The sequence below is a fragment of the Pangasianodon hypophthalmus genome, chromosome 15 (genome assembly GCF_027358585.1).
Source record: "Pangasianodon hypophthalmus isolate fPanHyp1 chromosome 15, fPanHyp1.pri, whole genome shotgun sequence".
Lineage (NCBI taxonomy): Eukaryota > Metazoa > Chordata > Actinopteri > Siluriformes > Pangasiidae > Pangasianodon > Pangasianodon hypophthalmus.
In genome coordinates this window covers 12,919,562-12,931,882 of record NC_069724.1, presented here as the reverse complement: position 1 = coordinate 12,931,882, position 12,321 = coordinate 12,919,562, and the positions used below count along the sequence as shown (strand labels likewise).

The 12,321-nt window shown below is 39.0% G+C and overlaps 1 protein-coding gene across 2 annotated transcripts in view; it reads right to left on the bottom strand.

Moving 5' to 3' along the window:
- Positions 1–4,975: 4,975 nt before the first annotated feature.
- The window catches only part of rictorb (RPTOR independent companion of MTOR, complex 2b), a 42,052-nt gene continuing 34,706 nt past the window's right edge, over positions 4,976–12,321 (bottom strand). For both annotated transcript variants that reach the window (XM_034311141.2, XM_034311142.2), the window contains 3 exons: positions 11,993–12,116; positions 10,202–10,340; positions 4,976–10,066 (listed from right to left, as the gene is read on the bottom strand). In XM_034311141.2, the coding sequence (XP_034167032.2) occupies positions 9,992–10,066; positions 10,202–10,340; positions 11,993–12,116 (338 nt within the window). In that variant the 3' untranslated portion in view covers positions 4,976–9,991. The remainder of the gene's footprint in view (positions 10,067–10,201; positions 10,341–11,992; positions 12,117–12,321) is intronic.

Below are 12,321 nucleotides of genomic sequence, written 5' to 3'. Positions count from 1 at the left end.
ATTCCCAACCCAACCTAGGAGAAGTGTTACACAGTCCTAAGCCGTCTTAATGGTTTTCAAGTGGTACGATCCACAGGAATCTCATTGATCTTTAGGCTGTCCATATGGGACCATCCTCAACAGCAGCGAGTGGTTTTCAGGTGACTTGAAATCCAACCAGAAGCAGGGCATCAAGATGGATCAGGCAGATCCAGAGGGCAGAAGGGGTCAGGATCGCTGGTATCTCAGGAGTAGCATGTGTAGCTTGATAGAGAGAGAGAGAGAGAGAGAGAGAGAGGGAGAGAGAGAAACACAAATTATTAGGTATGCTCATTGTCATGTAATGGTTAAAGACAATGTACATTGTCTGCAGAGTGCAAGAAGGGACTCCGGCAAGGCTAGCTATAACTAAAATGGAGAGCCAGAAGGTAAGACAGACATGTGGGTGCCCTGAGACATAAAGAGGCCAGACACAACACCATCAACAAACCTGAGTGAACCCGTGAGACTGGGGGTCGACAGCATCCAAACCTCCCAGTTCACCAAAACACTCCATGCCCGTGATCCCTCCAGATCTGCCCTTTTACCTAAGAAAAAACTATTAATAAAAGGCTTGACTAAACACTGAGACTGTGACTGAGTCCCAAACACTAATTGGAAGGCTGTTCCATAACTGTGGGGCTTTGTAAGAGAAAACTCTGCCCCCTGCTGTAGCCATCACTATTCAAAGTACCAACAAACAGCCTGCACCAAGTAGGCATGGCGGATCATAAAAGACCAGGAGTTCGTTCAGGTACTGTGGCATGAGACCATTCAGTGCTTTATAGGTCAATAGCAGTATTTAATTAATAATAATAATAACAACAATAATAATCATCATCATCATCATCATCATCACAGCATTAGTTATCCATATTGGCTGTAAGAATCCTATAATGGAAGCCTATTTTGTATAAATTATAGAATTAAAAATCAGTTACTTTGTGTTCATTAAAAAGAAAAACCCACTTAGGCAGGTTAAATATTTAAAACTATTTAAATATTTGTGATGCTAGACAACTGTTTACTTTATTCATTCATTCATTCATTCATTCATGCAATGAGAACTTTCCATTCCGGAAATTCTCAGAGTCAGAGTCCACTCTAAGAAGCACCTCTTAAAACTTGTAGAACTGTGTTTTTCCACTTTCCAAAAACTCAAAAAAAAACAAAAAAAAAAAGCCACTAGCTTGCAGCATTGCTCAAGTTCAATGTTGAAGATCACTTATAAGAGTGGCCATTTAGGACACGCTCTCTGGCTCACTCCCTGAAAGCACAAAGAAACCTTAGTGGTAATAAGACACAGGTGAGAATCATCATGTGTTACCTGCCGGTTCAACCTGCCTCCTCTCAGTCCACAGCTGACGCTAGGCCACGCCCCCTCTGCCACAACAACATCCGATTTACTCATTTTACTTGGTTTATATTTTAGGGAATAACACCAGTGGATTTATTAAACTGTGGGAGCGAGTTGAAGAGGTCACACCAAGGGGAATAGTGGAATCACTACCCCGGGTCCCTAGATAGATTCAAAATTGTTCTTCATTTGGAAAATGCATCAAAGAAATGGCACTGGCGCAGAGCCTGGAAATTAGTAAAACCCCTGAGAGTGCTTTAAAAACATGCTCTTATTTAAAACACATTCTGTATTGCAGGGTGTCAAACTCATTTTACATAACAGGCCACACTGTATTTGTCAATGTCAAGTGGGCCGGACCAAATAAATAAATAAACAAACAAACAAACAAACAAACAGGTTGGTGATCAATAAAACATATTCTTAATTAATTCCTCAAATAATTAAACAATTCCTCTTAAATATGTTCATTTACCATCATTTATCTGAACATGTTCATTCTGAATGCACAAACGAGTCTAACATACACTGATCACCCATAACACTGAGAGGTGAAGTGAATAACATTGATTACTTCCTTACAGTGGAACTTGTCAAGGGGTGGGATATATTAGGCAGAAAGTTAACAGCCAGTTCTCAAGGGTGATGTGTTGGGAACAGGAAAAATGGGCAAACGTAAGGCTCTGAGCGACTTTGACAAAGGCCAAATTGTGACTGCTAGATGACTGGGTCAGAGCATCTCCAAAACGGCAGGTCTTTTGGGATGTTCCCGGTATGCAGTGGTTAGTACCTAGCAAAAGTGGTCCAAGGAAGGACAACCAGTGAACCGGTGACAGGGTCGTGGACACCCAAGGCACAATGATGCGCGTGGGGAGCGAAGGCTAGTCAGCTGGGGGTGTGTGTGTCGCTTACCTGGGGAAGAGATGGCAACCCGATGCACTGTGGGAAGAAGGCAAGCAGGTGGAGGCAGTGTGATGCTCTGGGTGATGTTCTGCTGGGAAACCTTGGGTCCTGGCATTCATGTGGATGTTACTTTGACACGTACCACCTACCTAAACATTGTTGCAGACCAAGTACACCCCTTCATGGCAACGATATTCCCTAATAGCAGTGGCCTCTTTCAGCAGGATAATGTGCCCTGCCACACTGCAAGAATTGTTCAGGAATGGTTTGAGGTACATGACAAAGAGTTCAAGGTGTTGACTTGGCCTCCAAATTCCCCAGATCTCAATCCAATCAAGCATCTGTGGGAAGTGCTGGACAAACAAGTCCGATCCATGGAGGCCCCAACTCACAACTTGCAGGACTTAAAGGATCTACTGCCAACAGCTTGGTGCCAGATACGACAGCACACCTTCAGAGGTCTTGTCGTGGCACAAGGGGGACCTACACAATATTAGGCAGGTTTTAATGTTATGGCTGATTGGTGCATATCACCTACAAACCACACAAGAACACTGCAATTCATTACAAGACAAAGTTTTCCAACTTATGGTTTCATCATAGTGTCTTGTGTAAGTATTTACCCACCCTTGAACTTTACCACATTCTGTGGTGTTACAACATCAAACTAAAATGGACTTCATTGGGATAAGTTTTAGCTTGCTAATTAAGTACATTAGCACATTTTATTTTGTCATTAGCTGAGTTTATGGCCCTGCGTTTATTTCTCTGTTTTGCCCCCTAGAGGGATAACAGGGAATAGCTCGTTCTTTAATCTTATGAGCCACAAAACTACAGTAGTCAACATTTGAAGTGGATCAAAAAAAGACAAGAATGGGTATTGTTCAAAATTCACGTATAACATGTAAGCCTGCTATTAATCAATGTTGTCATCAGTGGAATTTCATGCCTCATCTCTTCTGATGGTGCCCAGACATGATTGTTTGTCACAAGGTGTGAAGTGGCTTGTCACACATTCGTGAAGACAAGTGCACCAAAAAACTGTTGGTTGCTCAGTACTTCTGTGATTCACCTGAAGTCACAATGGACTGGAAATGCCTCTTAAACATTATTGCCTGCAGTGCAATACTGTACTGTACTGTACTGTAGTCACTCTGTGTGGAGCATCAGAGCATCAGAGCTTGAAGCAGGGCCCAAAACAGGAAAGAAAGCTTTTTCCAGTTCAACAGAACAAGATGTTATTGCACACGTTACAGCAGATCAAAAATCTGAGTTCGTACTGTAACACAAACATGAATTGCATGGTTTAACAAATGCAACACACAAGTCATACAGACTTACATGTTATGCATGAATTGTGAAAGAAACACATTTTGGTTTTAGGACAACTTTGACAAAAGGTTTTGATCCACTTCAAATGTTGACTGGTGTATTATAATTTGGAACACGTATTCTAAATTCATTTTGTGGCCCCTGGGCTGCTGAAGATGGATTAATCACAGTTAACACAATTCATGTATTTTTTTTTTATTTTTTTTATTAACAATGCATCCCTTTCATACGATTGTTTCTCAAGGCTCTTTTCTAATGCCCAAAACAAACACTGAACTATACAAGGGAGACCACAATTAGGGAAAATAAAAGAAAACATTACAAGTATGTACAACTTTTCTGAGACATGTTTTTTTTTCCTCAAGGAAAAATATAAATAACACTTCTTTTGCATCCATTTCTGCAATCTCAATATTAAATGGTTCTTAATAAATTTAATACAGTGCTCTGCAAATTCATGAGTGCACTTCAGAAGAAAAAAAAAATGAAAGAATGGAAGGTGCATCTTTTTGTTTTTACATGACACAGATGTACAGTTAAAACAGTCCCAACTATTCGGTGTGAATGGTGTTGGAGAACACACCCCTTCGAAAAGAATGCGGTCACAGAAATTAAAAAAGCAAAATGTTCACTAGAATTTAGTACACTGTTTTACAGTGGCACTGAAACCACCAGCGCTGATCATGCTTCAAAAATGGCTCATGCAGCATTACTGGTCAACTGGCAATGTGGATCATGAACGTTGATGCAAGAACATATTTTTCTAGTGAATCAGTTAGCAGAAGTCCACATGTTCACATGCTCAGATGATGAGTGGCGGCGTGTTAATAAATGTTAACAGTTCACACACAATTATGAGGTTAACAGAGGAGAAAATCAGCATTGTGACAGGATCCCCAGCATTTTCATGCCATTATCAAACAGCCTCGGTTCATCCAAGCTCGCCTATCTCATTAGCCTACACAAGTTGATTGGGGGTTGTCACATACACATATTAAAACAAAAAAAAGAATAGAAAACAAAAATCAGCTGCTTCTCAAAACCACACAAGAATGGGCTGTTATTGCCAGTCATTTTAGAGCCATAACTTCTTTACAATGCATCTTAAAGAAAAACTCAATAATAATAATAATAATAATAATAATAATAATAATAAAACCTTGTGTTTGTGGGAAAAGCCAAGGCAGATAAAGATGCGGATTTATTAGGATCTAGAATAAATAAAAAAGCTGTGACAATTTCATTAAGTCTAATGCTAATACAAAAAATACATATAAGGCGAAATAATTAAAGCTGCCTAAATAGCGTGACTGGTCCAGCCAAGAAGAAGCAAACAAATCCATCACTCCGTTTCAATAAAACCAATTATGACACCAAAATAATTTATTTGGAATCAACAGGCACATTGAACAAAAGTATATCTCAATACCTCAAATTTATAATTACAGATAAAGGCTAAACCGAATAAACGATCAACCTTTATCTGATGAACAGCTTAAAGATTAGAATGAGAAAAGGCATTGCTGTGGCTTCATCATGAGTGGGTTATTTATTGCATCATGCTTATGTAATGGCCAGGACAAATGCTGTGGACCTGCTTTAAAGGAATAATAATAATAATAATAAAAAAGATCAATATCAAGACATATTGGTTGTCTGACTTTTGCTTCTTTACACTTTGCACAAATATTCTGTGTAAATACAAGCCTCAAACCACACCCACTTTTTTTTTAGGACATAAAAGGACTAAGGCTGCTTTCACACCAGCTGCAGTGCCTTTTGTGCTGATATGGAAAAAAAGTGACTCATGCAACACACTGTAACCATGATGACACCAGGTCTAGGTAGTATTTTCTCACTAACAAGCCCAAGCTTGCTCTCTAGATCAGCTGTATTATTACGAGTAATGCAGATGAAATAAAGATTGGTGTAACCCTGGTGATGAGCAGGTTGTTTGTCTGTAGTTTCAGAGGCAGAAATTCAAGAGAATTTGAGCTGTTTGTGTAACTTGACTGCATGCAACACAGTTACATTGGACGTCATATCATATACCGGTGAATGTCCCAAAAAATACGCTGTTATTTTCACCTACATTGGCAACAAACTATTTTTGATCCAACGTGTCATAAATCTCACATTCACTCACTAACAAGACTCATTTTTTCATCTGCACTTTGTCCTCCATGTTTTATTTTATTTATCTCGCTTACCCCCGTACTCCTGACCTGACTGGATGTCACATGGCATTGTTTGGAAGCTTCACTGTGACCAAAAAAAAAAAAATGGCAGGGGCCATGCTTTTTAAAGGCAGCCACGTATCCATAGGATTACACGTAAAACGTACACTAGTGTTTGAGGAAACAAATGCCAAGTGTGAAAGCAGTCTTACTGCAGTCTATAAATATGAACGAAACTTCACAGTGTAGCTGAACACAGAACTGTTATGGAGGTGACCATCTTGGACAACTATGCAATAATTTCCCTAAGCCCTGTGTCACAAAGTTTGAAAACAGAAGTGTACATAGTTCCATTATGAATTTTTATATTGCATATTCTGTCCATGACCAAAACTATAGTAAACTTTGGGGCCAAACATGTCTCATGGCTCATCCATTATGTTTGCCAAACTATCCCTTTAAAGCAAAAAGCTCAGAGCATTGAAAGTAATGATTAAAGATGTTCAGATGGTGGGGAAGCATTGGAGTTAACCTAGCAAACGCTGCATCATCTGCATCATCATCATCATCATCATCATCTCACATTATAGCTTATTATTCCAAAAAACACTCAGACAAAACTTGAGGGTTTTTTGGTTAGTTAAGAGTTCTTTTATCTTCCTTGGCACCCTTTTACACAGAAAAACTCCATGTTGAAGGACACATAGAACCTTTAAGGGTTCTGCCAGTGTGACAAACTGATAGAACCACTTTACGGGTGCTAGAATGGAAAGTTCCTTAAGAGTGTAGGTGCGTGTCAGAAAAGTCTAATTGTTTTCAGCTAAAGTTAATCAATAGAAATGTATCAGACCATTTTATACTTTTGGAAGAGAGTAGAGCTGGAAGATGGTTTTGAACTGTTGGGTTTTTTTGAAGGATTTAGTGGGAGAGGGAATGAAGAAAAAAGACATGCATACACTTCTCTCTGCTGTACATTAGTCAATTAGAATATACAAATTTAATTGTGTTTCCTGTTGTTTATCTTTCAATCGCAGTCAGGGTCACGGCTGAGTAGCAAGTCTGCATGATGCTATTTGGTACTTATGGACCTCCTTTAGCTACATTCGCCTCATCGCTATAATGCAAAAATAATGAAACAAAATTTGGACACCAAACATGCACTTATTATTGATTACATCTGATGATAGTGGACAGAAATGTTCCAAGACAGTGACCAGAAGTGAGATTTGGGAAAAACCCTTAACCTTCTCCTCAGAGTGAAGCAGTGAAGCTTCAGTAGATGGTGTTTTTTTTCACCTGCTTCTTTTTTCCCCAAAAGCAAGCAAATCCATCATCTAGTCATTGTTAAATTGCTGATCGTTTGTTGCTGTGCATCCTGAATGTCTGACCTGTATGAAAGTTTACTGTGACTGAGTCTCCTCACAAAACTGAGATGGAACGTCCTAAAACAACAGGTGGCTCAGTTAGCAAGATTGGAAGCCAGAAAGCAGCCGTTAGGTCCTTAGACAAAACCTTCTGCCCATGACTGCTCAATTTAAAGGGCACGTTCACATTTGCAGTGTTTAATCAGTTTGAACAGCCCCCTAATGTGTTCTCCCTTAAGGGCAGTTCTTTACACAGGTGAGAATTACACTCGGGTCCAAGAGCATCAGAGCAAGGTCCAAGTGAACTCTAGTGAGAAAGAGATCGGACTCTGAACTGACCCGACTGCAGGAACTGAATAAAGAGCTATAGAGCCGCAGAAATGCCACATGTTCTGTAGATTTGGTTTGCCAAACACAAAGAGAAAATAAACATTGGATGTGATATCAGAACTGTTTTAAACTAGTTATTTATATAAGTACTTTATCATTTACTTTGCACTGGCTTGTGACTTCTGTGTGTAATGGGTAAATGTTTGTTCACTTTTTTGTCACCTGTATTTCTGATCAACGAATGAGTTTTACGGGGAAGGCTTCAGCCCAACACTCCCCTCGGATGACATTTTCTATTTGCTTTTTGGTTCATTAAAGTTCGTTGAAAACAGCAAACAAACCAGCAGTATGAACCTCACTCTGATTCAGACTCGGCACACAGACTAATAGGTGTGAATGCGCCCAAGTCACTTTGGATGAATGTGGCAGCAGTAAATTGCACTGAATTTGCTTGAATTTTGAACTCCTTTCTGATATTATTACTGACATTTTTAATCTTTCAAATGAATTTTAAAGTAGTAGAGCTGGAAACGCAGTCGTCTGACAGTTGATACAATCAGGATTTATAAGGAAGCAGACTGTCAAACGATATTAAACATGCAGTTAGGGAGCTCCTGTCTCAACTGTCACAGTGGTTTTGTGAGGAGACTCAGTACAGCAGTAAACTCCTAAATGTGCTAATACTTTAAAATACATTACATTGTGCCACTTTATTACACACTCCTAGCTTGTTGGTCACCTTGTAGGTATTCAGTTAGAGGCTAAAGCTCGTCTTTTTTTATTTTTTTAACAGCCCTGTTAAATTCTCGCATCTGATTGGTCGGAAGGTGCTGATAAATTTTCTATAACAGCAGCTGAAAATCTCAGGTTTCTATATAAAATACATGATCACAAATCCATAATCGCATTAAAAACTTGTAATCATTGAAATGGTGATGTTTTCTGTAAGGGGATGTTTCTTTAACATTTATGGAAGGAGTCTCCAGTGTCAGCACTTTGTAACAGTCAGAGGTAAAGTTATTAAAGCTATTACTTAAAGTTTTCTGGCATGAGAAAGTCTTCGGGACAGAGATCAGAACAGGATAGTTTACACTATAACATGGCAAGGATAAAACATGGAAATGTCATTCTTCGATTAATAAAAAATATGCTGTGGTATAAGAGGAATCATTTTTTTCTGTTTCATTCTCGTTATAGGGAAATAAACATCTCTAAGGTGGTAACAGTAACCCTGCTTCACGTCAGGCCTCATCACACCACCTCACTGTTGATTATTCTCCTAGTAAGTATTCCTAACAACGCCTTCATCAGGGTCAGTTTCAGACTACAGCACTGATGGAGATTTTTGGTTGGTGGAGTATTTCTCAATCCAGCAGTGACACTGCAGCATTTAAAAACCCTGTAATATATAAATATGGAGGGGACAGGCTTCAGTCAGTAACTGCACACCTACAGAGTGACCTACATGAGAGATGTAGCTGTAAACTAGCCAGTCAAAGCAGAACTGATGCCTAGTGAATGGATGAAAAGGAAAGGATGAAAATAAGCAGCCTTACCTGGAAAACATATTTGGAACATTGTTTCACAATGTTTGTCATATCTTGTCCAGTGAATTAAGAACTGATTTTGCTAATGTTACATCAAATTATCCCAGAAACATCCAGACTGTGGGTGAGAGGAGCATGTTTAAGCTTAAATATGAATCATAATTCAGTGCTTCAGAACAGATAAATCCCTAATATGTAGCAGAAATGATAAGGTGGTTACTGCCATACAGATGGTTGGGTCTTTAACTGATGATTGTCTCACATGTGGGCGTGTGGGTGTGGATCAAAAACTGAGGCTTTCTCTGGATGAATAAGTCAATTACAGGCTCGCTGCTTATTTCTTTATATACATGGATTAAGTTAGTGATACAAACCACAATCTTGTAGTGTTAAAAATCAAAACTTGAGGGATCCAGAGGGAAGAAGAGCAAACATGCGTTTGTTATTTCAGTCCATATCTGAATGCGTTCATGATGACTGTGCAGAACTGAGACAGAAATTAAAAAAAAAAAAAAAAAAAAAAAAAATCAGCATCTTGTACAGCTTTCGGTGGATTTTTGTTTTCTTACTGTCACCACACTGTCAGTGCTTTTACACACATAACTGTCAGTCAAAAGCTATATTTTGGTTGTAACTCCAACTGCCGGAGTTTAAACAGATTTCTGTCTTGATTTCAGGCTTTTTTTTTGTGTTTTGTTCAGGCAGTATGTTTCCGTTGATCTTTTCTTAAATGCGCCGTACCGATTCTTTTTTTCTCCACAGACACGTTCTACAAATGCCTCTTCAGACGCTCTTTCAGCCTTCTATCGTTTTTGTCTCTTCTCTCCACCTGCTCCATATTCCCACGTTACCTCTTATTGCCTCCATCTTCCATAAAGTCTCAGCCAGGCCAGGCGAAAATGAATGAGGAGGTCTGGGTGGAGAAGGGTGGGTGGGGGAACAGCAAGCACGGGCTTTACAATATCAGGACTCTGGTGGACAATTTACAGTGACAGATTTTGACGGCATCGACAAAATGCTCTCGGCTTCCTCATAAAGCTGCGGGATATGAAGGAAAAAAAAAAAGACAATAATGATAACAATAAGTATGCACAGCCTGGTGGGTGACTAAGAATAAACATTTGGTTCAAGTTTATTTGTTGAGCCACAAGCAAAACTTCTGAGGAAGGTTACCGGAATAAATTGAACGTCTTGGAACAGCTCCTGGATAAAGCGTCGAGAGGCGAGTCTGAACATGCAGTGAGCCAGCAGGTGGGACACTTCAGAGTATAAGCAGATGTCATCAAACGCATATGGAAACTTTTCCTTGATCCTGCAGATGTATTCGAGCGAAAAAGGGATCAAACCTGAGCTTGAGTCATGCACAAAAATGTTCCACTTTACTGGAAATGTAGTTCATCAGCAAAGACTCAATAATCAAAATCATCACACACTCTCCTCAGTAACACCATTTTTACATAATGCATGCATTTTTAAATACGAATTTTGTCTGAGATATTTATGACTTCTGCATTACTGAGTCAGTAAAAAAACATTTTAGATTTCCAAACATTACTTTCCAAACAAAATATTTAATGCTATTGAAAAATGTTTCAACTAACATGTTACGTAATCCACCTCTCTTCAGACAAAACAAAGAATACTGGTTGTCAGGTTTTATGTGCATGACAGGTTTTACTTTTATAACAGCTCTGTAATATGCTCAGTAAAACCTAATAGTGAATTTACTTATGAAACCTGAGACTACTGATGCATTTTTAAAATGTAAAAAAAAAAAAAAAAAAAAAAAAAAAAAAAAAAAAAAAAAAAGACTTTGTTTAGTTTATTACTGTTTACTGCTCTTTATATTTTTCTGTAGAAACATTTAATTTCATCATTTCTGGAGTCAAAAATACTACTTTTAAATTATATAATTAAATATACATTAAATATACACTCACCATCCACTTTATTTTCCTGCACATTTATGCAGTTATCTAATCAGTCAATCATGTGGCGTTAGCACAATGCATAAAATCAAGGTTCACATCAATGGTCAGAATGGGGAAAACAATGTGACCTCAGTAATCTGATCTGAGTATTTCAGAAACTGCTGATCTCTTGAGATTTTCACGCACAACAGTTTCTAGTGTTTATGCAGACTGGCGCGAGAAACAAAAAACAAACTGTGAGCAGAAGGTCTGCAGGCTGAAACGCCTTGTTGAGGAGAGAGATCAGAAGAGAACCCAATGCGGTCTTCTGCTGTTGTAGCACATCCAACTCAAGGTTCGATGTTTTGTGCATGCTTTTCTGCTCACCACAGTTGTAAAAAGTGATCATATAAGTTATATGAGTTATATCCTTTCTGGCAGCTCGAAACCATTTCCTCTGATCTTTCTTATCAACAAGGCACTTCTACCCACGGAACAGTCAGTGACGCAATCTTTTGTTTTTCGCATTATTCTGTGTCAATTCTAGAGACTGCTGTGTGTGAAATTCCCAGGAGATCAACAGTTTCTGAAATACTCAGACCAGCCCCTCTGTGACTTTGATCACACTTTTTTCTTCATTCTGATGTTTGATGTGCACATCACCTGAAGCTCTTGACCTGTATCTGCATGGTATTTTGTACTGCACTGCTGCCACATTGCTGATGATTAGATAACTGCATGAATGTGCAGGTGTACAAGTGTTCCTAATAAAGTGGATGGTAAGTGTATATAATTATTATTAAATTTTTATATGTTTAAAAAAAAAATGTATCCTCTAAAATAGGGTAGGGAAACCACATGGATAAGTCTTCTTGAAACTACATAATGCAGAGTGTCTGAGGTGCATTTTTTTTTTTTACGATTATAACTGTCGATTATATGTTTGCATTATTTTTTAGGTACATTACACGGCTGCAGAGCAAGTAAAGTAAGACAGAAGACCGTGAACAGAACAGGAGGGTGTTGTGCGAGTATAGTTAGAGCATCTACTTACGTGAGCAATCCTGTCTCATGGCCTTTGGTTCCTACTGATGAGCTGAGGTTGATGACCAGACGCAGCACCTCTTTCCTCAGCAGAACTCTGCAGGCTGGAGCGTCTTCTGGAATGGTCTTAACTCCTGAAAAAAAGCCATGGCAAAGGCCATATTAATGCAAGATGTTAACACAAGCTCTTACAGAGATACAGCCTCATACAGTCCCAGCTATCTGCACCAAGTCAAGACTTCTCAGACAAGAAACAATTATACATCCACGGCCAGGAGTCCAAGAGAGCAAAACTGGCCATGCTCTCTGGTTTGGGAGGGATGGTGTTACACTCTCTCC